This window comes from Malaclemys terrapin, chromosome 3 (assembly GCF_027887155.1).
Source record: "Malaclemys terrapin pileata isolate rMalTer1 chromosome 3, rMalTer1.hap1, whole genome shotgun sequence".
Classification (NCBI taxonomy): domain Eukaryota; kingdom Metazoa; phylum Chordata; order Testudines; family Emydidae; genus Malaclemys; species Malaclemys terrapin.
The window spans coordinates 161,323,596-161,351,159 of record NC_071507.1 but is presented as its reverse complement, the minus strand read 5'-3'; the positions used below and the strand labels follow the sequence as shown (position 1 = coordinate 161,351,159).

Below are 27,564 nucleotides of genomic sequence, written 5' to 3'. Positions count from 1 at the left end.
CATTGCCTCAGCATTAAACTCCAATGCTGATGGCCTTCCACAGAGATGACATAGCACTTATGGGCAATGGAAAAGTCTCATCTACATTTTAACTTCCTGTTTCATTTGGTAAATTCAAATAAGATAAACTTGAAAAATGCGCAGCAACCTTTGAAACTATTAGCCAGAACTGCAAATCCAAAACAAACAGCAAAGCAAATACCAGGAGGGATTTAATTAGCAAACTGTATTGCAAACTTAGAACCTTGAATATACTTCTACCTCTTACTCAATGGTACATGTAGTAAGATTAATGAACAGAGGGTGCATTGTGGTGCAGATTTTTGTGGGGCTTTTTTCAAGCAGTTAGTAGGAAATTATCATTGACAGTTCAGATATAAATAGTCCTAAATTTCATTATTGAAATGATGATTGGAAAGTTGATTGGAAAGTTTTTTTATTGGGTGCAATATTTAAGCAAGGTACTGAAGTCCTCACACAAATAGTTTTAACTTTTATTACAACATGTCATACAGCTTGCTCAGGTCAGCCACATTATGCACAAGGTATTGGACTTTAGCAGAGGCTTTAAATAGCAGATAGCTAAACGAGAAACGAAAGTTGAAAGAGTCAATCTGCCTAGAAAAATATCAGTTAAATTGTTGCAAAACAGAGGTTAACTTGAGCAAAGTATAATCTTATAATCTCCTTTGGGTTTTCAGTTGAAAGAAAAAAAAATTCTCTTCCCCTCCCCCAACTCTGTGAGTGTATAGCTGTGAGAATACCTCTGATAAAATAGCCACTACATGTACAGCTATATAACAAATCTAAGCAGAAATGTAAAGTATTATAATGGAAACAGGTTTAAGACTTGTCAAGTTCTTATGTTCTGAGAACATCTCTGTTTTCAGCGCTTGGACCAGTGACCCTGTCAATGTTTACAAAAACAGGTTTCTGTCTGGATGCCTACAAACTCTGACTACCAGTTAAGTCATTGAAACTGAATGCATATGCAACTCTCAAGAAGTACTCCCGCTACCAGGACCACGTAAGCCCACCCAGTCAGCTTCCCACACCCCTAGCAAGTGTCCTTTACTGTGCATGCTTTCCTGACTCTACACTAAAACCTCCTCTATGCTGCTTCCATCTCTCCTATTGCTATCTCATTGTTCCACTGTGAAAATCAGGTCTCCCACACTGTATGATGCTGTAATAAAAGTTAAAACTATTTGTGTGAGAACTTCAGTACCTTGCTTAAATATATCACGCAATAAAAGAACTTTCCAATCAACTTTCAGAATAACATCCTAAAATGGAAACGTATCAACAGGCTAAACTGTGTTTGCTTCTTATAGTGAGACAAAGGTGCATAAAAACACTTAAAAAACAATGTTATCAGTTTCAGCTGAGTGACTCCTTTTACTTCAACAGGAACTGCATTGCTAAAACCCAAGAAATGTTTCAAAATGTATCCCTAATAACCACAGTTGCCAACTTTCACGCCGTAAATGAACACCCCAACTTTCACAATAAGCCAAAAATCAAGCTAAAAACAAAGGCCAAAACAACCCAATCCCAAACAAAACAAGGCGAAAACAAAGGCTGAAACAACCCAATCCCTAAGGACTCCAACACTCTACGTGACTAGGTCCCCCCAGCGTGCAGTCTGGGACTGTGGTGGGCATGCTGTGCACCCCTGAGTCCCTCCCCTGTTGCCCCTGCTTGCCCCTCCTTGACCTTGCTTGCCGGGAGCTGATCAAAAAAAAGAAGCAACAAGCTACAAGCCAAAAACTAGCCAACAAGCAACTCGCAAGCCAATTAAGCCAAAAACAGCCACATTTCTGCATTTTTTTGCGGGTTTGGCATGTCTGCTAATAAGCCTAAGCACTTTACATTATTTTATATTTTACTGAAGACAGCCTATGAAATATTAAAAAGATGCTACTAATTTTTAAAGAATTACACAAGGATATAGTAGCTGCCCCACTCCTGACAAATCTTAACAAGCAGTGCCTGGATTAAAAACTGAAAGCAATGCTTAGAAAATTTACCCCCTAACCATGGTGGAATAGAATGTTGTCATGGGATAATGCTTACCAGCTGCTAGGTAAGAGGACATTTATCAAAAATAAATGTACATGCAGTGCCAAGACATTTCTTTTCAAAGTGGGAGATATTTATACTGTGACAACATCCTATTCCATTGACTTTATTTGTATTAGCAATGGCATTATACATCAAATGTCTGGGGGGAATTAGTCTGGTGTATCTGAATGCAGCCATTCGTATGGTTCCTGTTCATATGGACAGTTGCTCCACTTACTGGTATTAAAAACTGTATTCTAATTAGCTTACAAAATAGACATAGAGCCTAATTCTGCATCCCCTCTTCAACAGTCAGGGCCGGCTCCAGGTACCAGCCGACCAAGCACGTGCTTGGGGCGGCACCTTGGGGTAGGGCGGCGCTCGATTTTTTATTTTATTTTATTTTTTATGGATTTGGCGGCGCAGCGCTTGGAGGGGGCGCGGGGGCTTCGGGCGGCGTGGTGCTCGGAGGGAGGTTGGGGGCTTCGGGCGGCGCGGTGGTCGGAAGGGGGGCGGGGCTTCGGGCGGCGTGGTGCTCGGGGGAGGCGGGGGCTTCGGGCGGCATGGTGCTCAGGGGGACGGGGTCTTGGGGGGGCAGGGGCTGGCGCGGTGCGGCGCTCGGAGGGAGGGTGAGGGCTTCAGGCGGCGCGGCTTCGGGCGGCGCAGCGCTGGGGGGCGGGGCTGTGGGTTGCGTGGTGCTGTGGGGGGGCGGAGATTTCGGCACACTCGCGGGGGGCGGGGGGGTACAGCGGGGCGGCGCTCTTCTTTTTTGCCTGGGGCAGCAAAAATGTTAGAGCCAGCCCTGTCAACAGCACTACCATGAGGGGAGTTTGCACAACTGTGAAATGAAATTCAATTTTTTTTTAAATAAAAGTATTGTCCTTGTAAAAAGGATTCTATACTTATATGAATAAACTGCTGTATCACTGCTCACAAATGTAGCCCTCCATCTTTGCCTTTCTCAGGAAAGAAGATTCAAGATTCAGCAATGTGATTGGCTGGCATATATTTCATTTAGCACAATTAGAAATAAAACCTGGTTCATCCACCGATACGTAATCGGTTCTAATGTAAAACGGTATGACTCCAAACAGAACAGCAACACCATCTTGGGACAGAGTGCTGGAAGCTAGCAGGTGAGCCAGCACTCTGGCGACTTAGGAACCAATCATCTTCCCTGAAGAAGGCTGACAGGGGATGTGCAAGCTAACTGGCTGATCAGGCTGGGAGGCTGGATGAGTCAATTAATCCAGCAGCTGAGGGGTATAAGGAGTCCTACTCCTGGAGGAATTCTGCACCACTACATAATGCAGGATTTTGCAGAAATTAATGGTTTTTTAGCATAATTTCCTTTCCCCCCCACCTCACAGAAATGAGCTGCAGTGCTGCTGGCCACCACTAGCGGCCAGTGGACCCAGCAGAGCCTAGCTTGCACACAGAAGACACTGCTGGGGGGAAGGAGAGGGAGCTAGAGGGTTCCTGGCAGCTGCAGTGCCCAGCACGCCCTGAGGGAAGGAGATGGCGCACAGGAAACTCCATGCAAGCCTGGGACCAAGCATCAGGCTGTTTCTCCCTCTGGATCCCTGGGCTCTAGGGTGTTGGGGGTACAGGTATCTGGGCAAGGGGGGGCCCCGCAGATGGGCTCAGGGGGGAGAGGGTGTGGGTATCTCTACCCCTAGGGGAATTTTTGTGTGTCCGTATTGTTATAGACATACTTGCTGCCAGATATTTTGAAATAAATTACCAAAATAATTGAAAATGGCGTGATTATGTAGTGTTATTTTGACAAATAAAACCTGCAGAATTTTAAAATATTGTATATTATGTATTTTTAAAAATCTGTTGAATAAGCACTGTGATGCCTTCTTCTTATAAACTGAAAGCCTTCTCCTGCATTGCTTGGGCACCCAAAATGCCAGTCAGCTTCAATTGGCATTTTTGATGTCTAGAGAATGTAGAATCAGATCTATGTTGAGATGGTAGGACAATGGGGGGAAAAAAGTACATAATGGCTTTTGCTGGCATCACAAGCCCTCCTCCCACCCCTCCACCCGGTGGGCATACTGGTCAAGTCTTCCAAAAGTGATCAGTGATTTTGTGTGACTCAGTTTTTAGGCATCCAATTTAATTTTCATCTAAATTTCAGAAGGTGGGTATTCAGCATTTTCTGAAAATCGGACCCCTTTAAAGTGGAAATCCAAAAATTAAGGCAGCCACAATCAATGGTCTCTTTTGAAAATGAGAGCCCACCACCATTGTGGTTTTTTGTTTTTTGTTTTTGTTTTAATTATAAAAATGGGCCTTATTCTGTTTATACTCTGCCCTATTCAGGGGGAGTCCCTTTGACCTCAAGAATTAATAACTGGCCCTATATGGCACGCACATTTCCTAATAGCAGGCTATGCTCTTGTACTCCCTAAGAACAGATCAAGGTTTGGGGCGGGGAGGGGAAAATATGGACAACTGGCTAAGAAATTCAGTGTTTCTGACTACAGTCAAGTGTTGCTGAATATTCAGGGTACACAGTGGTTTAATGTGGCTGCTTTGCTCATTAATGTACTAATTATGTATAACAGTCTACTGTTCTCTAATTTTAATGACAATAGCTGTGTTGCAAAGACAACTGAAGTGATTATTATTAATACTTGCTGAATGTATTAAAGTATCTTCTTAGAGATAGACAAGAAACCTGTGTGTTTAACACTCATTTTATAATGAGCTAACAATGCTTGCTAGCTATTTTTGAATGTGAGACAAGGCCATCACCTCTCCATTTACAATACTTTCTATTATTCTTTGTTCTACATAAACTAAAAAGGAGTAACAGTAAGAGCACTCTCTTACATAGGTTTTCTGTTCTCATAAAAACAGTGAAACAGTCAAGGTCAAAGAGAATTTACAACCGGCCATTACCAGTAATAAGAGCTTTTACAACTATGCTCTCATGCCATCCTGTCTTAACACACGACTAATGAAAGTGTAAGAGAGAAAATGACAAAGACTGAAACAACAGAAAACAAGGTTAACTAATGATTGCTTGCTGAGACTTGTGTCACTGAAGTTAACAGAGAGTGTGCAGTTAAACTGGAGATTCAGAAATGGGAAACTGAGGTTTCCCTCTAAACCAGACAGCTAAGACTTAGAAATATGAGTATCCTAAAGCATGACAGGAAGCTACCACTGAACTCCAAGTGAAAACCTGGGGTTTTAAACCTGGACGCTGATGACACCAGTCACAAGACCTCGACAGAAGCCAACCTGGACCATGATGACAAGCTGACCACACCTGAAGTGAAGCTGAACACCATCACCAAGCATGAAGACCCAGATACCCAACTGGCCACCTGTGGCCGTATGTTAGATAAAAACAAAGCAAAGGGCCAAATTCAAACCCACTGGAGTTAAGGATGAATTTCCCCAAAGAGTATTAAAGAGAGACTACAGACAGAGTTTATCTGAAACACAAGCACACATCAACAGGTGAAAACTATACCTAGATGACAAAAGGATTAGATAAAATCTTTAAACTATTAACATTGAACTTGACTATAACTTGATTTGTGTCTGTGAACGAGGCTTGTGTGCAAACAAGAGGTTAAGATTAAGACCTCAAACGGCCATGGAAGGTTATTGCTTAACTCATGGCATTCATCTGTTTACTGGTATATAAACATAGCCTCCTTTTACTATAATCAAGAATATCCTTATGTGATTGCTTAACTTGTATTCTTTTATTGACTTTGAATTGCTGTGCTACTGCTTATGGTCAGGAGCGGTGCCAGGATTTTTGATGCCCTAGGTGGCAGCGCTCCTGCTCTGAGCATTCGGTGGCGGGGGTCCTTCCGCTCCGCGTCTTCGGGGCATTTCGGCGGCGGGTCCCGGAGCGAGTGAAGGACCCACCGCCAAATTTCTGCCGAAGACCCAGAGCGGAAGGACCCCCCGCCACTGAATTTCCGCCAAGGGTGACAAAATTCCGCCCCCCCAAATCCTGCCGCTCTAGGCGACCGCCTAGGGTCGCCTAGTGGAAGCGCCGGCCCTGCTTATGGTGACATCACCAGCAGAAAGCCATGTGGGTCATTAGTTTGCAGCACTGTGTTCACCCAGTTTTTATACACAGAGTTAAGAGTGTTGATTTATTCTTTATAATTCCTTGCCATATAGTTAGCAGGAATAAAGCAGACTCAGGCTGCCCTCTAAACTGATTCCAGAGTCTACCGTCTTTAAATAACATGAGCAAAACTGGGTTTTAATGAGTTAAGATAGACTTTTAAATTGTTTCTTTATGGTCTCTTTTTGCCTCTATAGCACAGCAGATGAAGTGGAGAATCAGCACCACTGGGTCTTGCCGCAGTTAACTAAAAGTGTTGGTCCTCAGTACAACAGCAACCTTCTTATCAGAAACCAGCCAGGAGAGCTACATTGAGTAGCACAGCAGAAAGCAGACCACATATAGGACTCTACACAAAGAGCTAAACTTATGCCAAATACAACCTGAAACTTAAAATTGCTTATCTGAGCACCAAAGAAGGGCTCCAGAAAGGAAACCAAGAGGACTACCTTCCAGCATAAACAGAAGCTCATCTCCACAGTTGTGCCAGCTTATTCATGCAATTACTGCCTCAAAATCAGAAAGAGCTGCTAAGCTTGTGGGTACTATGCAGGTACCCAACAGCTCACAGACTTCAGCAACAGAGGAAGACCCAGGAAAGGATATGGAAGGTATCCAGTGAGATGACTTCAGGCAAAGTAAAAAAGGAACCTGCTCTTAGTGGGTGAGTTTATGAGGCCTACCCAGCTACAGCTGGAGAGAATTCATAGATTCATAGATTCATAGATTCTAGGACTGGAAGGGACCTCGAGAGGTCATCGAGTCCAGTCCCCTGCCCGCATGGCAGGACCAAATACTGCCTAGACCATCCCTAATAGACATTTATCTAACCTACTCTTAAATATCTCCAGAGACGGAGATTCCACAACCTCCCTAGGCAATTTGTTCCAGTGTTTAACCACCCTGACAGTTAGGAACTTTTTCCTAATGTCCAATCTAGACCTCCCTTGCTGCAGTTTAAACCCATTGTTTCTGGTTCTATCCTTAGAGGCTAAGGTGAACAAGTTCTCTCCCTCCTCCTTATGACACCCTTTTATATACCTGAAAACTACTATCATGTCCCCTCTCAGTCTTCTCTTTTCCAAACTAAACAAACCCAATTCTTTCAGCCTTCCTTCATAGGTCATGTTCTCAAGACCTTTAATCATTCTTGTTGCTCTTCTTTGGACCCTTTCCAGTTTCTCCACATCTTTTTTAAAATGCGGCGCCCAGAACTGGACACAATACTCCAGCTGAGGCCTAACCAGAGCAGAGTAGAGCGGAAGAATGACTTCTCGTGTCTTGCTCACAACACACCTGTTAATGCATCCCAGAATCATGTTTGCTTTTTTTGCAACAGCATCACACTGTTGACTCATATTTAGCTTGTGGTCCACTATAACCCCTAGATCCCTTTCTGCCGTACTCCTTCCTAGACAGTCTTTTCCCATTCTGTATGTGTGAAATTGATTTTTCCTTCCTAAGTGGAGCACTTTGCATTTGTCTTTGTTAAACTTCATCCTGTTTAACTCAGACCATTTCTCCAATTTGTCCAGATCATTTTGAATTATGACCCTGTCCTCCAAAGTAGTTGCAATCCCTCCCAGTTTGGTATCATCCGCAAACTTAATAAGCGTACTTTCTATGCCAATATCTAAGTCGTTGATGAAGATATTGAACAGAGCCGGTCCCAAAACAGACCCCTGCGGTACCCCACTCGTTACGCCTTTCCAGCAGGATTGGGAACCATTAATAACAACTCTCTGAGTACGATTATCCAGCCAGTTATGCACCCACCTTATAGTAGCCCCATCTAATTTGTATTTGCCTAGTTTATCGATAAGAATATCATGCGAGACCGTATCAAATGCCTTACTAAAGTCTAGGTATACCACATCCACCGCTTCACCCTTATCCACAAGGCTCGTTATCCTATCAAAGAAAGCTATCAGATTGGTTTGACATGATTTGTTCTTCACAAATCCATGCTGGCTAATCAACCAAATGAGCCAAATGGCAATGTAATGTACCATGTTTAGGAGCACAGTCTAAATATGACTGTCCAGTCCAACAGCTCAAATGGCTATTGCCTTTGCTGAGGCAAGGTGGATGAGGTAATATCTTTTACTGGACTAACCTCTGTTGATGAGAAAGACAAACTCTGAGCTACACAGAGCTCTTCTTCATTGCATATTGCCTTTGTTGTGATTCTGATAGCTGCAACAACTCCAGAAAATCCAGCCCAATTTTTTTTAGTTGAGGCTTAGCAAATATGACAAGTTGCTGGAGGTGAGTTCTTCTGGGGGACAAAAATAGGGCAAGTATCTCCTTTAAAAGCTGTCTTTTATGCTCCAATGCTTCATACTGGGAATCAAAAATCTCAAGGGTATGTAGCTTAATTCATCCCCTCTAACAACCAAAGATTAGACCACTGACTGTGTTAACTCCATCTTTAAATCTTTGAAAAGCTCAGTCCTTGACCTTCCGCTGGCTGTTTTAAATCAGGAGCAGATTAAACATGAATCCTTGGGATGGCAGCCCAATGTCTGGAGTGAGTTCAAGGCCAGACAACTCTGCTAGAAGACCAAAAATAGGCACGAAAGGAGGATGGCAGGAGGAACAGCCGAACCCCCAGAATCTCAATCCCATATCCACGTGATCAAAGCACAGAGGGCAGAAAAGCAGGCAGCATGCCTCATAGACTGCTGCCAGCCAAGAGGAGGAGTCATAATAACCAAAGCAGGAGAGGCCACATGGATGCTAGGCGTCAAAATTTCACATTATGACCGTTTGGTAACCTGACAAAGGAAATGAGAAGGCTATCGTAGTTGGGCAGTCTTCATGTGTGTCTGTCTATTCAGGTGCTCATATGTCCTTTACCAGAATGATAATAGAGCATTTCACAATTATCAGTGGATGTTATCCTCTAAACACCCCTGCGAGGTAAGGGACTATTATCCCCATTTTAAAGATGGGGGATGGTATCACACAGTAAATCTGTATTTGAGGTGGGAAGCTGAATCCAGGGTAGCTGGGAATTGGACACAGGTCTCCTTATCTTTATTATTATTTGTATTACCCTAGCACCTTCGGGCCCAAGTCATAGACCGAGACTCCATTATACTAGCTGCTGTACAAACACAGAATAAAAAGAGGGTTCCTGCTCAGGGAGATGGGGGTGAATCTCCTGCATCTCAGCCTTGTGCTATATCCAATAGAGGTTTTCAAACTTTTTAGGCTGTGTACCCCTTTCCAAATAATGTAGTCTATCTACAGTGTACTCTCATCTGAGTAGGGTCATAATATACCTATGATTAGAATGCCAAATCTTACTAAATAAAGTGTGTTGTCCGCCATTACAGGATTTTTCTCGCGTATCCCCTGACGAGAGCTTGCGTACCCCTAGGGATATGCATACCCCAGTCTGAAAACCACGGTGCTAGACCATCCTTCCTACTCTTGTCTGCAAGGAAAACAGTTACATGACTGAGTCAATAGACTAACAGACTGCCTTGAGACAGACTGAGGAAGAATCAACTGGCAAACAGATTAGCATGGAGCAGAGACCAGAGTAAGGATATGTCTACGCTACTGCTGTGAGCATGCTTCCCAGAACACGTAGACAGATATGCCTTAGATCTGCTCAGGCTAGCGTGCTAAAAGTAGCAGTGTAGCCAGGGTTAGCATGGGCAGCGGCTCAAGCTAGCTGCCTGTGTACAAACCCACCCAGATCCTCAGGGTATGTTCTCGGGCAGCTAGCCCGAGTCACTGCCTGTGCTACTGCCCACTACATTGCTACTTTTAGCATGCTAGCTCAAGCAGAGGTAACACCTGCCTGTCTACCTGCGCTGGGAAGCACATTCGAACTGCAGTGTAGACATACCCTAACAGGCAAGAACACACGTGGCAAAAACACATGCTGGCTGATTAGAGGAAAGAGATGATGTCAGCCCACGCTGCGTCTGAGAGAATGATGCTTTCTCTGCATTTTATCATCCAGTGTGTGCAGGGCTGGACGGAACATGGGCTGCTGGGATGGGACACCAGTTAAGGATCTGGGTGGCATGTGTAGACGAGTTTGACAATGGGAAGCTGAAGAAGATAAAGTCTGTTGGGTGATAGTTTGGAAGTGCCTAAGACTCCTGAAGTTTGGCAGATTTGGGGCCTTTTCAATCTGGAAGTTATTTTCCTTCTTTCTTAAATCAGCTGTAATTAAGCTGAGTGCAGGTCAGCTGGGAGTATTTTCAAATGCAGGACTTTGGAAACAAAAGTTCATGCATTTATACAGACAATATTTTGCAAAATTTGTACATATTTTTAAAATTCCACCTTTATTTATACCTGTGCGACTCCATTTTCAGTGGAGTTGTATAGGTATGAAAGAAGAATTTGCTACACAGGCCTGGTCTACATGGGGGGTGGGGGGAGGAGATCGATCTAAGTTACACAACTTCAGCTACGTGAATAAAGTAGCTGAAGTCGACATACTTAGATCGACTTACCATGGTGTCTTCACCACGGTGAGTCGACTGCTGCCACTCCCCCGTCGACTCTGCCTGCGCCTCTCGCGGCGGTGGAGTACAGGAGTCGACGGGAGAGCACTCGGCAGTTGATTTATCGCATCTAGATTAGATGCGATAAATCGATCCCCGCTGGATCGATCGGTGCCCGCCAATCCAGTGGGTAGTGTAAACATACCCACATCTATACAATTATAATTAATCTTGCACACTGCATATACAGTATATAATTCTGCACATTATTAGTTTGACTAAGTGTTCTAGACATAATACCACACAAAATAGTCCACATTGCATTATGTACTTGAATTTAAAAATGAACCACAAATTGTTTCCCCCCAAAAATATGTGAAATGCACAAATAAAACAAAGTCTATATCCTGGAAATATATATGCCTTGTGTATTTTCCACACCAAAAGGGCAGAATAACTTGCAACATACATGCCCAGCAAAGCAATCAGAAGAAATGAGTGAAAAAAAATGCTACTATTTCCACCCCTATATGTATTATTACAAGGGGCTCCATCCAGCAGAATATACCTGCAGCCTTCTGATTTGCATAGGCTGCAGAAGGCAGTGACATATTTTAGAGCAGAACTTATGCTGATCTGGGACTGGGCTGGTGCTGACTCAGCACATCACAGCCATTTCCTCTCCCAATGAATTCAGGTGCAGGAGAGAACTGAGCCTCAAATGTACACTGTATGTTTTATGTTTTATTTTTCACATGATGCCTTCCTCTAGCATTAAAGCTCTTAGAACCATTATCTGTTTTGGTGAAATATTATTATCCCCCAAACAAGCATCATGACTGTGGCAAACAACTTAGATCACGAAGCACAGCCAAGAAATCCCTGGTATCTTGCAAACCACCCAGTTTGCAATGTAATTAGAACAAATATAAATAACAGAGCATAGTGCAATATGTTCACACTGAAAATTGTTGACTCCAACTCAGCTAGTATCAGCAAACTTCCTTAACAAAAGGCAAGGCAAAATTAAAAGGTAATGTGTAAGGTGTATAAATTAGATCCCTCACATTCACTCTCCCTTGGATCTATTTGCATCCCCTCAACCTGATTATCCCATCAACTGCATCAAGCTACCATGGACTTCAAAAGAAGTTGTGTGCAGGCAACCGATGAGAAGATCAGGCTCCAATGTGTAAAGAAATCTATATTATAGAGCAAAGGGGTTTAACTTAAAAATCACCTCTGAATTTGGTTCAGAGAGTGCACCCATTCATGTGCAAAGAGGCAGAACTCCCAACAATTTGAATTTCTAATTTTTAGTTATTTCATATTTCCTGAAGTGGCTTAATAGTTATTTATTTTTAAAACTCTAGTTCTGTTCAAGTCTCACACATTAGATCACAGCTAGTGCATTTTGGTACGACATAACATACAGGTTGGTGGGAACATTAAATGAGACTCTGGACTAGATCTGCAACTGCAACTCAAGAAGTTTCCTATTTAAGTCTTGTGCAGTTAGCCAGCTCATGGAAAATAATGGTCAACAGCTTGTCAAAGTGGTTCACATAATTTATACATTTATTTCCCTCGTTATTCTTTATAGATAGGGACAGCTACTTGAGGGTTTTACTCTCGTCATTTTACATGCACCCAAAACTCTCCTCGGTGCTTCACAATACTGATAACAAGATAACCAACAGGCCAATTCTGAAAGTGCTTATACACATGACATGAGTAGTTCCAGTGAATATAAGGATACTTAACCCCTACCTGTTCCAATTTTCATAAATGCATATAGTAACATAGCATGTTTCCTATATATTTATGCTCCTTCCTATTCCTGTCTAGGATTTACAGTTAGAAAGCTAATTTACACTCTAAGAGGCTTTTGGTAATATAGTTTTTTAACCAAAAATCCTAAACAGTAACAGTATGATGCTATGCCACATATTGCTATTTGATTATGCAAGTTTCTGATAATTTAAAACACCTACACCAGAAGGAATCGGTTGCAAACAATAATGTAGTAGTCACACTAAATAAAGTTTAACAGTCATATGCATTAGATCATCTACCTCTAGTGCCATTGTCAAACCCTAATTTTGAGAAGCAATTCTATACCACATACTGTAAAGATGAATTATACTGTACACAATCCAATCACTGTGCAAAAATTATAATGCCAGTCTAGTGTGATCAATTATTACCATCACATGTATTGCCTTCAAAATGAAATGTTTTTAACAGATTTGTATTTTTAGAAAATGTTGGAAGTAATATTTTTTCAATTTTCAAAATCAGCAGAAAACTGCAACTCCCAAAGATGCAAAAACAATTGTATTTTTCTGATCTTATTGTTCAACAAAAGAAGCCTGTATGTGAGCAACAAAACAAGACCCTTTTATTAGAATTGAAAGAAATGCGCAAAAAGCATTGTTTTTTATAAGATTAACCATAAAATAGGCTACTTTTGTGATCTCTCTCTACAAATAGGGAATGAGATGTCTAACTAACTAACTTATGATTCAATATGTGTATTTTATCATATAAGTCATCAGAATTTTCAAACACTGGAGAAGAGAGATCCCACGTTACACCATTTCTACAGATTGCTACTGCAACTGATTCATGCACTCATGATAATTGCCTACCAGAGAACACAGTATCTGACTGAACGTATATTGTCAAGAGAAACAAGGCTTACCTGAAAGTGCAAAATTATGGTCCATATTAACCCCAAAGTCAACTTGGGATTTCCATCTGTTATGTCATCATTTCTAATATTTACCAGTTTCACCTGCCATTGTGGAAAGAAAAATATATGTAAAAACTGAAACAAACTGGTGCTGAAAACATTTATTCCACCACACGGGTTTGACTAAACTAAACACTACTTGAATTCATAATGTATTCAGTAACAAACATATTACGCCACAGTTCAATACAATCTGTCTCCTTTGTGCAGTGCAAAGGACCCAGCTTCTGGTCGTGACTGGCCAGTTGAGAACCACTCTAGTGGGGAAGAACTCTCAACTAACATAAAGGTTCCTGTGCCAGCTGTCCCCCATCACAGTGTAAGGGACATGTCAGAAATAGAGAGCCTGTGTTAGGGGTGTAGTAGATCAGGGTGGGGACAGGAGTGGACTGTTGTAAGTCATCCCAGGGCCAAGAGCAGCACAGGACAGCCCTTAGACTGAGGGAGCTATAACTGGCTCCCTGGCACCCTCCCCTCCACCTACTCTCCTGCACCAAAGAGAGCTCAGCTGCAGGAGAGAATCTGGCCCACTAAACCAATGACAATATTTTATAATGTTTACATTTCTGATAATAATTAATCATATATAAACACACATAAAGCACTTCACACCTTCAAACTGTTTCACACATCTTAATTAATGAACAGGATTAAAATTACTAATTGAAATTTCAAAATCAATGGTCAATCATATTTGCAACTCCAATAATCTCTCACTCAGAATGGAACAGGAGTACTTGTGGCACCTTAGAGACTAACAAATTTATTTGAGCATAAGCTTTCGTGGGCTACAGCCCACTTCTTCGGATGCATAGAATGGAACATATAGTAAGAAGATATATGTACATAGGGTTACCATATTTCAACAAGCAAAAAAGAGGACGGGAGGAGCCCCGCCCTAGCCCCGCCCCTGCCCCTCCCACTTCCCGCCCCCCCAGAATCCCCAACCCTCCCCCCGTTCCTTGTCCCCTGACTGCCCCCTCCTGGGACCCCTGCCCCTAACTGCCCCCCGGGACTCCACTCCCTATCTAAGCCTCCTTGCCTCTTGTCCCCTGACTGCCCCAACCCTTATCCACACCCCCACCCCCAGACAGACCCCTGGGACTCCCACGCCCCATCCAACCACTCCCCACCCCCTGACAGCCCCCCCCAGAACTCCCAACCCATCTAAACCCCTCTGCTCCCTGTCCCCTGACTGCTCCGATCCCTCTCCACACTCCTGCCCCCTGACAGCCCCCCCAGAACTCCCAACCCATCTAAACCCCTCTGCTCCCTGTCCCCTGACTGCTCCGATCCCTCTCCCCACTCCTGCCCCCTGACAGCTCCCCCCCAGAACTCCCAGCTCCCTACCCCCCGCTCCTTGTCCCCTGACTGCCCCCTCCTGGGACCCCTGCTCCTAACTGCCCTCCAGAACCCCACCCCCTACCTAAGACTCCCTGTTCCTTGTCCCCTAACTGCCCCCTCCTAAGACCCCCCCCCAACTGCCCCCCAGGACCCTACCCCCTACCTGTACCCTGACTGCCCAAAACTTTCTCCACTCCCCTCCAAAAGCCCCCCCCCCGTTTCTTGACTGCCCCCTCCAGAACCTCCCTGTCCCTTCTCCTGCCCCCCCTTACCCTGCTGCTCAGAACAGGGTGTTGGGCTCTGTGCCAGCCGGACACATGGCTGAGCTCCCCTGCACAACACAAAACCCGGTCCCTGGCCCTGCACAGGGTTGCCGGAGCGGGCTGCAGGAGGAGGAGCTGCCGGCCGGCTCAGAATGCAGGGAGGGGGGGGTGGGAGGAGGAAGCTGCTCCGGAGTCCAGCCCGGGACTTTCCTGCAGCCCTCCCAGCCGCTCGCTCTGCTCTGCCAGGGGAGGGGGAAATCCCGGACATTGTGAGTGCTTTACAAATTCCCCCCGGACGCTATTTTTAGCACACAAAAGGAGGACATGTCCGGGTAAATCCGGACGAATGGTAACCTTATATGTACATACAGAGAACATGAAATCATCTGATGAAGTGGGCTGTAGCCCACAAAAGCTTAGGATCAAATAAATTTGTTAGTCTCTAAGGTGCCACCAGTACTCCTGTTCCTTTTGCGGATACAGACTAACACGGCTGCTACTCTGAAACCTGTCACTCAGAATGGGTTACTGACAATTTTTGGCAGTAAATAATTTGCCTATTTAGTTTGCCAATTGAGAGATGGCCCAAATAAAATGCACTTGATGCTTATATTAATCAATAATTATTCGTGTATGTTCTTTAGAATACACATTGTATCAACATTTAATGTGCCAGGCCATATTTTCTTCTTGATCTGCCCACATAGATATAATTACTGTCAGTAGGCATTCCCCATGGAACAAGGAGACAATATATCCAAGAGTTATAAAAAAAATTAAGAGATCCTAATTTTTTCCTCCTACTACATTATAAAAGCTGTTCAGTTTTGACAAAAATGTACACTACAGTCACATATGGCTTTTATTTTACTCATTTGCCTTTCCAAAGTTAACCCTCACAAAGTTAACCCTCATGGTTATTTGAGGTGGATTTAACCTAAATCACAATACAGTATTTCCAACGGGAAGTCACCCAGCCAATCTTCTGCAAGATGTCTTCCAAATATCATTTATAAATGAGCCTCCAGAGGACTGTGCCTTTTCTATTTCAGGGTCTCGGGGGCTACCCCAACTGCTGGCCACGTTCCCTTATCCTGGAAGTCTGTGATAACCACTTGTGTGCAAGTATCATCTTCCTCTAGACTGGCAGTCCCTCTGGCAGGGGCACTGAAACCTTACACAAATCAGGGTCACATTGGCAACTTGCCAAGGACCCAAGAGCTGCACCTAAGCTGTGTAAAATAGAACAGACTGCACAGTAACCATCCTATTTAATATGGACATGCAGGATGAAAAGACCACCGATGCCACCATACAATATTCTACCTTGATTCAAGAGTCCTGAATATTCAGATCATAACAGATCACTGTATGCTGAGACCTGTAATCTCCATTGACTGCTGCACCTTAATAAAAATGCACCTGCTTGCACGTTGCATGTCTTATGGGTTTATTGAACCAGGGTCTCCCATTTAGCAATAAGCTATAGCACTACCAAACCACCAGCGTCTAGGCTGCACAAATATGCTATTTTTGACTGTCAGCTTGTGTGACCATTTGTTTTCTTAGTGCAGATCCTATTCCCACTGAGATTAGCTTCAAAACTCCCATTGACTCCAGCGGTGCGGGACTGAATCCTTATTGCACAAATGTTACTAGATGACTCAGCAGGTGGCATTTCTTATTTAAAACAAACGTACTGCTATTGTATCACGTTTCTATTCTTCCAGCAAGTGTTCAAAGCCAGCAAAAAATGCTTATCAGCACCAGTTCACAGCTCACGGCTCTTCATGCCAGCTCTGCCAGCACCAAAGGGCTGTAAAGCCGCCATAAGTGATTACTGGGGAATTCTCACAAATTACCTGCCCTATGACATGGAGGCATCATAGAATGCAGGTTGGGAGAATTCCTGTGAAAAGGGAGCATTGGCCAGAATGGCTACTTGGGGCCATTGAAACCTGGGTGTAAGTTAGGGCAATATCTGCAGCTGCTTTGCTGGGAGTGAGATGACTACCCCCACCCTAGAACAAGGAAGGAACAAAGGTGGCTTTACACCTTTGCTCAATATCTCCCCTACCACCAAGTGTCCACTACCATCAGTTCAGGCACCACAATAAATCAGATCCTTGTTTCCAACCATTTTTACTGTATGCATTTTAAAAAAGAACAAATAGCATAGCTGTTCCTTCCCTCATCAAGTTTCTATTATCTGTATAAGTGCAATTTTCACTTAAGTTTTATTTATTAAAACTATTACCATACCTGGCGTTTTTTCAAATAGTCAAGTGCAATTTGTACATTCTGTAGTCTGTGAAAACGCATCCGACCTTTCTCTCGGGGCTAAAATTAGAAAATGAAAGTTGTGAGATTTTCCAAAGACCAAAACTCCTACAAGGTAAAAAATCTGATTTAAAAGTTTCCATTTTAAATCCTTAAAACACTAATGTTTCAACATCTATTACAAAAGTGTAATTGAAACTTAAGGAAAAGTAACGGAGCTATGAATTTATAGAAAGCCAGTTTTCATTGCAGTTGAAATTTATTTGCACAACTAGTGGAGAGCAGAATCAAAGGCCCTGATCCTGCAATCTGATCATTACGGTAGGTGCCTGTGTCCCTGCCAAGTGTTATTGATGTCAAGAGGGCTCCTCACGGGCACAGGGGCCTACCCATATGAACCAGATTGCACGATCAAAGCCATAGTGGGAAATACAGTAACTAGATGCTGCATCATAACAAAAGATTTACAACACTTCAGTTAAACCAAATCACAAATAATAATCATGTGTACCACTGAGCTGGCCAATTAATGACTCTGGTAATAATGTGATAAGAAAACTTACCTTACTATGCTGGTGTGATGTGTGTTTAGATTTTGTGTTTGTTTTAACTACATATTAATATATATATATATATATTTAGAAACATGTCATGAAAATAAATTCTTCCTACCAATAAAAATCCTATAACTACCATCTTAGTGCCTAACTGTGTACTCCTTCCTCAGGCAGAGTTTCATTAACTTCTGCTCTAACAGAACTGCATGATCTACTATTTGAACACTTATGAAAGTGAGGCATGAAGAAAGTTAAAAGATCCCCCTCATCCCAAAGCAAAAACAAATCAACAAAGAAGAAACTATAAAACAATTATGCATGGTGTGTTAATGGAAACATGGCAAAACAGCATGCAGTTAGTGTAAAATCACCAAGAGGAAGAATTACACAGAAAAGGAATTTTTTACTTAGCTGTCAGAGGAAAGTAGTTAAATGTATGTCATCATAATATCCAAATATTAATATCCTTCTTCCTTATTTCAGATTTTTCACAAACTTTCCCAGTAATATGCTCAAGCATACTACAAACCACTTATACAGCTCAGTGATGAATATGAGTATTTCCTCAGACAATCTCCGTGAAACAGTCAGATAGTCATAGATTTTCCTTAGTTGAGCTATTTCCCCCCCTATGGGATATCACGTGTTTGCCAAGAGGAAACATGACAAAATGCAATTGGAAAAGAAGCATAGACTAAAACACAAAAATGGAATTTCAAGTTACCATATAAGATTTCAATCTGTTCTAAAACTACTGATAGGTGTGGATCAATCCCTGCAGTCTTTATCATAGAATAACTTCCGTGAGTGGGACTAAGGACTACAGAATTGGCATCTTACTTTCCAAAACAAGGAGAGTTTGCTGAAGTCCAGACTGTCAAAAAGTAACAATATAAGATCACAGAGGGGAAATGTTATATAGCTAAAGTACAAGTGTCTTGAGACACATTACGCCCTTGGATGAAAGCACACAAATTCCAATGAAATCACAACAGCAGCATGACACGTTGTGCATCCAAGGATAGAAATTGGCCCCCTAACATACAAAGTTGCTTTAGCAAACACTAGCAATGCGGGTTCTACAGAGGCATGAAACAACTTCCTTCGGACCAGCCAATACTCAGCACTTTACAGTTTTTAAGTAGATATTTCCCTTCTGGATGACATAAATAAGTCAAAAAATTGATATTCAGCATCTGTGCCATAAAATAAGCCCTACAAGCAATCAATATATTTACTAGCTGAAGCACTACACATATCTATGACAACTACCACTGTGCACTATCTACTTTGAAAAGTAACTATAGTTAAATCAGATCAACCATCTTTGTGATGATAAACCGCAAAAGAATATTTTCATAATTAATTTAAATTCCATAATTTCATATAATATTATGTTGTACGCGTGTTGTATATGGGAGTTTTACTCCATTCAATGGAACCAAGATTTCACCCTTTGCTTATATTATTTGCATAATTGCTACATAAATTACAGTGATTGAAAATAAAATGAAATCTTAGTGTAACTGAATATAAAATAACATAATTCCATAATATTTTGATTGTCGCTTACATACTGTTGTATTTGTACAACGTTTGTAAGTGCAGTGATTGAAAATAAATGGAGATCTTAAAAGCTTTGCATGTAACTGTTTGCAAATGAACTGAATGAAAAAAGTCTTTGTCCATATCTCCATCTTATCAGTCTTTCCCAGAATATGTATATCCAGGTTGATCAGCATGAGTTCTTTTGTCCTTTCCACTGAACTACTGCAGAACACCAAACTAACAGGTTACTTTTAAGTTAGCAGTCACCACACTTCAAATACTAAGTTAGTATAGTTATGGGGGTCGGCACCTACCCCCTTATCCTCATCCTCCACATCCTCATGCTGTTCATACGCGCATGCTTCTGTTGAACTCACCAACCGTAAGGTCTTCAAAAAATCTCGCTCCCTTGGCTAATGAATATAACAGACAGAAGATAGGACAGCAAAGACACAAGACAGACCACAAATGAAGAGAAGAGCATGAACAGAAGAACATAATGAAGAGAACAAATACCAAGCAAGGGAAGTAATGCTCACAAAGAAAGGAAATGACACCCGAGGAGTGTGTTAGACAATTTCAGGGACATTTTTTTCCTTGCTATTTGTACTTTGTTTTCTTTAATGTGAAATAATATTAACCATCCAACATTTGCTAAAGGAAAAAAAAAAAAAAAAAAAAAAAAGGAAAGGAGATAAAGAACTAGTACATTAATCTATAAAAAGAAAGAAGTCTCGTGATCATAGAAGAAGACTAACAAAAATAGTTCATATTTCCACACTGTTCATGGTGTGGTATGTATCAACAGAAATATAACTTATGCCTCTGGGATCAACAGTCGCATAGTGTGGGATATATCAAAGAGAATTCTAACAGCTCACATCTGAAGAGTTAGCAAACGGGATAAATGGGTATATAATAGCCTGAAATAACTGCACAGTGATTAAAGAAAGCTCACCAGGGTATTCCCAGAAAGGACTTCTAAAAGGGAGATCAAGTTATGTCCATCCCTCAAGTCTTCATACAGATCATTCACATGCTTGCGAACCTGCAGAAACAGAGAAGGAGAGACAAATGACATTTAAGATACTGTATCTTTCCAAGAATTTACAATGATATTTGCAGTTTTTCTGTAATGTACACACTCTTATATATCTCAACATGCCACTCCTGGTTTGTTCAGTCTCTATGCCAAGAGAAATACAAAAACAAAATTAGCTGCAATGTAAACTTATATTCAACCCCCTTCCACATTTTCCATATATTTTTATATTTTAGTAAATATGAAAAGAATAACAGTGGAAAGGCCACAAGGTAGGTAACAAATTGACAAAGTAACCACGATGTAATCCCTACCATGTTTACTGAGGCCAAATACCTATCTACTTTGGCCTATGTAAGGAGGACACAGTTCAGACCCAAGTCAGAATAAATTGCAGAAAAAAAAAGACAGAGCTAAATCCTGCCCTGATTTACAGCCCATGCAAATTGGCTGGATCCAAGCAAAAATGTAACCCATATTTTGGCCCCTGAACCAAATACAGCAAAAAACTAGTAGAAACCCATCACTCATGAATCAACAAGAACGTATCTCATCATTCTCAGCTTTCCCTCTTAAACAGTGTATCTTCCCAAGGCTCGCTTTTCTATCCATCCCATACCTATAATGAACCATTATATTCAACTAACCCACTGAGTTCTAGTTCCTCAAACAGTACTTCTACCACCTCTTCAAAACTTAACTTTTAACTTGAACACACTCCCTTAGGCCAGATTCTGGCTTCAGTTACATCCGTGAAAGAACAATAATGTCAACTGTGCTGCACAAGAGTAAAGAAGGGCAGAATTTGGCCATGATTTAAGATCCAGCAGTTCTGAGAGGACTTTCAACATTTCTAACTACTCTGATTTTGGATTATTTTGGCAAAAGAGAGCCATCCATCCTACTAAATTGGGACACAGAGGCTCTCATTTCTCAGAGGCAGAGACTTTTAACATTGTGGGGTTTTCATCTACAGCCTATTTTGGGTCCCCATTAAAACACCATACAGCAGTGTTTGCCAAACTTTTGAGGGTCGCTCCCCCCCTTACCCTGTCTGCACCCCCCTTCGGAGTCCAAAGCGGGGCCATGGCTCAGGGGAATGCGGAGAGGGGGCAGACACTGGGGCCGTAGCTGGGAGTGGATGTGGGGCCGGGAGTGGTGCGGGGCCGGAGCCGCGGCAAGGGATGGGAGCAGAGCTACAGCTGGGCTGCAGTGAGGGCCAGCAGCCAGACCCATGGCCAGGTGCGGCTCCAGCCCCACCCCGTTCCCGCCCCCCGCCTCAGCTGGGAATGGAACTACAGCCAACAGCCCAGGCTGGGGCAAGGCTGGGAGCAGAGGCACGCCGAGGCTGGGGACAAGGCCAAGTGCAGGCCTGGTAGCCGGGGATACAGCTGCAGGCAGGACCGGAGCAGAGCTAGAGACAGGGAATGGCTGGCTGGCACTCCTTGCACCCGTTGGGGCCAGCCCAGGCCCCGCTGCACCTCCCAAACATTCCTAAGCACCCCACTAGGTGGCTCACCCCACAGTTTGTGGACTTCTGTCTTACAGGAAGCTTTCTGAGCTTCCAGAGTACTGTCTGATTGTGGCATGCAAAAGGGCAGACAGTCCCTTCTTAGGCTTTTATTCCCTCCAAAGGAGCTAAATTCTTCTGCCAATGTGGGATCTATGAGATGATCTCTCAACTGTCAGCACATCTGTGTCCGTGAGAACAGCATCAGGAATCAATCCAATTCCTCTTCTGCTTGCAGTAGGGAACTAGGTCTGGGCTATGGGAGAGATTTGTATGTTATGAAACAAATGATTAACATATTTGTTGCTAGGTTTAAATAAATATATTTTAGTTCAAGGTACATTGTTCCTACAGCAATTTACAAGACTATCAATCTTAAATGGGACTAACATCAGAAGCACATTTATGTTTATGTTGAAAACTAGTCCGAACAAGCCATCTGGAAGATTTTCCCATAATGAATTACTCCTTACGTTTTCCAAAATATGTATGTATCACATCCACACAGCAAAAGCAATATAATTCTACTTCTGGACATTAGATCAAGTTAGACATATTGTCAACTGTAAAAGGAGGTTAAATTCCAAAAGAAACCATTTTGGTAATACCAAACTACTGTGGGGAAAAAAAAACAAAAAAAACCCAGCTATTCATATGGTATAATCTGGACCAAATACAAACAGGAAGTACCAGAAATGTCATTAATGTTATCAGGGGGGAGAGGGGAGAAATAGAGATTCCCCATTTTTTTTGAAGTTGAGGTCCCCTTAAGGGAAATCACAACCAATCACAGCCCCACTGCAACCCCATCTTAATTTATAATTCCTCTGCACCTTCTGCAGCTAAATCTTTGCCCATCCCCCTCACCCAACATGCACTTTGGGAAACACTACGGTACGGGGGAGACCCTGAAGCTCTGAGCCCCCATGGGTGGTGGGGACTCCAGAGCTCCGAGCAACCCCACAGCTGCCCAGTCCCTTCCCATTTTATGATGGGATATTTTTAGTAAAAGTCAGGGACAGGTGATAGAATCATAGAATATCAGGGTTGGAAGGGATCTCAGGAGGTCATCTAGTCTAACCCCTAGTCTAAGCAGGACCAATTCCCAACTAAATCATCGCAGCCAGGGCTTTGTCAAGCCTGACCTTAAAAACATCTAAGGAAAGAGATTCCACCACCTACCTAGGTAACCCATTCCAGTGCTTCACCACCCTCCTAGTGAACAAGTTTTTCCTAATATCCAACCTAAACCTCCCCCACTGCAACTTGAGACCATTACTCCTTGTTCTGTCATCTGGTACCACTGAGAACAGTCTAGATCCATCCTCTTTGGAACCCCCTTTCAGGTAGTTGAAACCAGCTATCAAATCCCCCCTCATTCTTCTCTTCTGCAGACTAAACAATCCCAGTTCCCTCAGCCTCTCCTCACAAGTCATGTGTTCCAGCCCCCTAATCATTTTTGTTGCCCTCCGCTGGACTCTTTCCAATTTATCCACATCCTTCTTGTAGTGTGGGGCCCAAAACTAGACACAGTTCTCCAGATGAGGCCTCACCAATGCCGAATAGAGGGGAATGATCACGTTCCTCTATCTGCTGGCAATGCCCCTACATATACAGTCCAAAATGCCGTTAGCCTTCTTGGCAACAAGGGCACACTGTCAATTCATATCCAGCTTCTCGTCCACTGTAACCCCTAGGTCCTTTTCTGCAGAACTGCTGTCTAGCCATTCGGTTCCTAGTCAGTAGCAGTGCATAGGATTCTTCCGTCCTAAGTGCAGGACTCTGCACTTGTCCTTGTTGAACCTCATCAGGTTTCTTTTGGCCCAATCCTCCAATTTGTCTAGGTCCCTCTGTATCCTATCCCTACCCTCCAGCGTATCTACCACTCCTCCCAGTTTAGTGTCATCTGCAAACTTGCTGAGAGTGCAGTCCACACCATCCTCCAGATCATTAATGAAGATATTGAACAAAACCGGCCCCAGGACCGACTCTTGGGGCACTCCGCTTGATACCGGCTGCCAACTAGACATGGAGCCATTGATCACTACCCGTTGAGCCCGACAATCTAGCCAGCTTTCTATCCACCTTATAGTCCATTCATCCAGCCCATACTTCTTTAACTTGCCGGCAAGAATACTGTGGAAGACTGTATCAAAAGCTTTGCTAAAGTCAAGGATAACACATCCACTGCTTTCCCCTCATCCACAGAGCCAGTTATCTCCTCATAGAAGGTAATTAGGTTAGTCAGGCACGACTTCCCCTTGGTGAATCCATGCTGACTGATCCTGATCACTTTCCTCTCCTCTAAGTGTTTCATAATTGATTCCTTGAGGACCTGCTCCATGATTTTTCCAGGGATTGAGGTGAGGCTGATTGGCCTGTAGTTCTCCGGATCCTCCTCCTTCCCTTTTTTAAAGATGGGTACTACATTAGCATTTTTCCAGTCATCCAGGACCTCCCCCGATCGCCATGAGTTTTCAAAGATAATGGCCAATGGCTCTGCAATCACATCCGCCAACTCCTTTAGCACCCTCGGATGCAGCGCATCCGGCCCCATGGACTTGTGCTTGTCCAGCTTTTCTAAATAGTCCTGAACCACTTCTTTCTCCACAGAGGGCTGGTCACCTCCTCCCCATGCTATGCTGCCCCGTGCAGCAGTCTGGGAGCTGACCTTGTTCGTGAAGACAGAGGCAAAAAAAGCATTGAGTACATTAGCTTTTTCCACATCCTCTGTCACTAGGTTGCCTTCCTCATTCAGTAAGGGGCCCACACTTTCCTTGACTTTCTTCTTGTTGCTAACATGCCTGAAGAAACCCTTCTTGTTACTCTTAACATCTCTTGCTAGCTGCAACTCCAAGTGTGATTTGGCCTTCCTGATTTCACTCTTGCATCCCTGAGCAATATTTTTATACTCCTCCTTGGTCATGTGTCCAATCTTCCAGTTCTTGGAAGCTTCTTTTTTGAGTTTAAGATCAGCAAGGATTTCACTGTTAAGCCTAGCTGGTCGCCTGCCATATTTACTATTCTTTCTACACATTGGGATGGTTTGTTCCTGTAACCACAATAAGGATTCTTTAAAATACAGCCAGCTCTCCTGGACTCCTTTCCCCCTCATGTTATTCTCCCAGGGCATCCTGCTCATCAGTTCCCTGAGGGAGTCAAAGTCTGCTTTTCTGAAGTCCAGGGTCCGTATTCTGCTGCTCTCCTTTCTTCCTTGTGTCAGGATCCTGAACTCGACCATCTCATGGTCACTGCCTCCCAGGTTCCCATCCACTTTTGCTTCCCCTACTAATTCTTCCCAGTTTGTGAGCAGCAAGCCCAGAAGAGCTCTACCCCTAGTTGGTTCCTCCAACACTTGCACCAGGAAATTGTCCCCTACACTTTCCAAAAACTTCCTGGATTGTCACCGGCTTCTGTGAATTTTTCTTTATTGCCCATGACCTGTCCATGACTTTTACTGAAAATAGCCATGACAAAATCTTAGCCTTACGTATGACTTCCTTAGTAAGTAACTTACTGGATCTTAAGTTCTCACAATAGCACTGGCTACGACTGAGCGAACATGCCACCCGTTTTTTCATTGGTGATGGAAATGAAGCAAAAAATGAATGTGAGTGGGAGTAAGCACTGCAAAATCGACAGGAAAAAAACAAGCTTTTAACCCAAACTGGACAGTGTGCAATACTTTTTATTTTAAAATAAATCAATACATGAGCTTTGAGTTTTATTTTCCTTTCAAGATACCATGCTGGTTGGAAAAGGCTGATTCTTATTTCCTAAACTGTTTGTGGCAAAGGCAGATAATTTCAGGGGAAGATGTAGCTGCACTCCTGAAGAGAATTGTCCCACAAGTAAGTACACCCTCTTCCAGTGTGCAAACAGAGCTCCAGAACAGAGCAGATCCATTGTGCATTACTGACAGCCAAGAGGAATGGAGCAAGCTGGGAGGAGAGGAAAGGAACATAAAAAGTCAGGGGCACCAGCATATCATACACAAACTCCCTTCAGCGCTACTCTGGAGAGTCACAGGGCTGCCCAGTTTATAAGTGTGCTAATAGTGGGACCAGAACATACTGATGTTAATTTCTTCACCTCAACTGCTTGCTCTTTTTCACTTAATAGAGAATATCTGTGGATTTGTGTGTGTGGGGGGGGCGGTTATTATTCCAGTCTCTCTCCCTCAACACAATCCTAGTTATCTTTTACTGTCTCCTATTTCTTCTTTCATTTCTTATTTCTTGTAGGTTTGTCTCACGTGTGCTCATCTTACACAAAGCCTGAGCCTTCTTCTCAACCATCCTCAAAATGAAGAACTATACAAAATACAAAGAGACAGTGTGGTCTACTGATTAGAAAAAGGGACTGTGCATCAGGAGGCTCGTTTCAGTTCCACCACAGACATACTGTGTGGTCTATAAGGGAACTCACCTAACATCTATGTACTTCATTTTCCCTTTCTTTTTTAGTTTCATTTGCTGTGCTCCTACAGCCCTTAGCAACACAACTCTGCTTGTGCTATGCTGAAAGCTCTCTCGGACACAGAGCACTTCCTTCTCCGGTGCCACTGTCATGAACAGATGACCAGAGGTAAGAACTGAAACCATATTATTCTTTTACCAGAAGGTGGCAATCCTAAGTATGTATTAGACCACAGCTAAGGGAAAGAAGAAGAGCACTTTGCAAGATGCAAATAAAATTTATTTCAATCACAACTAAAGCATGCAAAGCACACATCATGAACTGAGTCACCAGGAGAGGACAGACAAATACAATTCCCAAAACTGCTGAAAATAAATAGGTGAATAATTCTAGCTTGTATTCTGTAGCTTATCCTTGTACTTGATACATAAAGAATGTACATGACACAGTAATTACATCAAAACCCAGTTATTATAAAACAGTAGGCTGAAATCTGGTATGTATTTGCATTTTTTAATGTGAAGAGTGGTTTGATTTAAATTATCTATGCAAACCCACAGGCAATTTGAATCTAGCTGGAACATTAATTTATGATAATGATATAATAAATATTCAGTGCTTGCCATGTAAACCAAATGATCACTCAGGTGGCTCTTTCTAAGAGAGAAAAAATGCAATCTTGCAAAGTAAACCACCTTTTCCAGAGTACTGTCATATGTCTCACAGATATTTCAAATACACTTGGCATTGTTTATGGAGTGAATGTGATAGGTTAAAGGAGAAAACAGTGAATTGAAACTAAAAATCAAAATGTAGATTTAAAATAAGAACACATTTCCTGAAAGAACCTGAATTATGCAGTGGAATTATCTGGCTAAAAAAGTAGTTGAGGTGGTTTTTAAGACTAGATGACCTGGAATTCTTTTCAAGCCCTGCTATCTACAGATCTGGAAGCAAAGTTAATATGGTTTCCAAAATGTTTTCCCACTTTGCCAAAGGCAAATTAGATTAGAACTCAAGAAGTTAGAACAATAAGGGGTTGGTTTGGGAAAAAATGTCAACACTTAACTGCCACTGATTTTTGGGTCCAAACCTACATCCACTGAAGTTCAATGACTTCAGCTAGATCAGATCAATCATGCCCTCTCACCGTGAGATTTACAATATCTTTAAAGTTAATTTTTAAGGATCTAATCCCAAGT

The 27,564-nt window shown here is 42.7% G+C and overlaps 1 protein-coding gene across 10 annotated transcripts in view; it reads right to left on the bottom strand.

Annotated features, from left to right (window-relative positions):
* Positions 1-27,564, bottom strand: part of DST (dystonin) — a 432,436-nt gene that overhangs the window by 238,507 nt on the left and 166,365 nt on the right. For 7 of the 10 annotated variants that reach the window (XM_054022027.1, XM_054022034.1, XM_054022035.1 and 4 more), the window contains 3 exons: positions 20,350-20,439; positions 17,269-17,346; positions 13,349-13,441 (listed from right to left, as the gene is read on the bottom strand). In XM_054022027.1, coding sequence (XP_053878002.1) covers positions 13,349-13,441; positions 17,269-17,346; positions 20,350-20,439 — 261 coding nt within the window. Of the gene's footprint in view, positions 1-13,348; positions 13,442-17,268; positions 17,347-19,768; positions 19,805-20,349; positions 20,440-27,564 lie in introns of all 10 variants that reach the window. The other 3 variants (XM_054022022.1, XM_054022023.1, XM_054022024.1) reach the window with 1 other exon arrangement.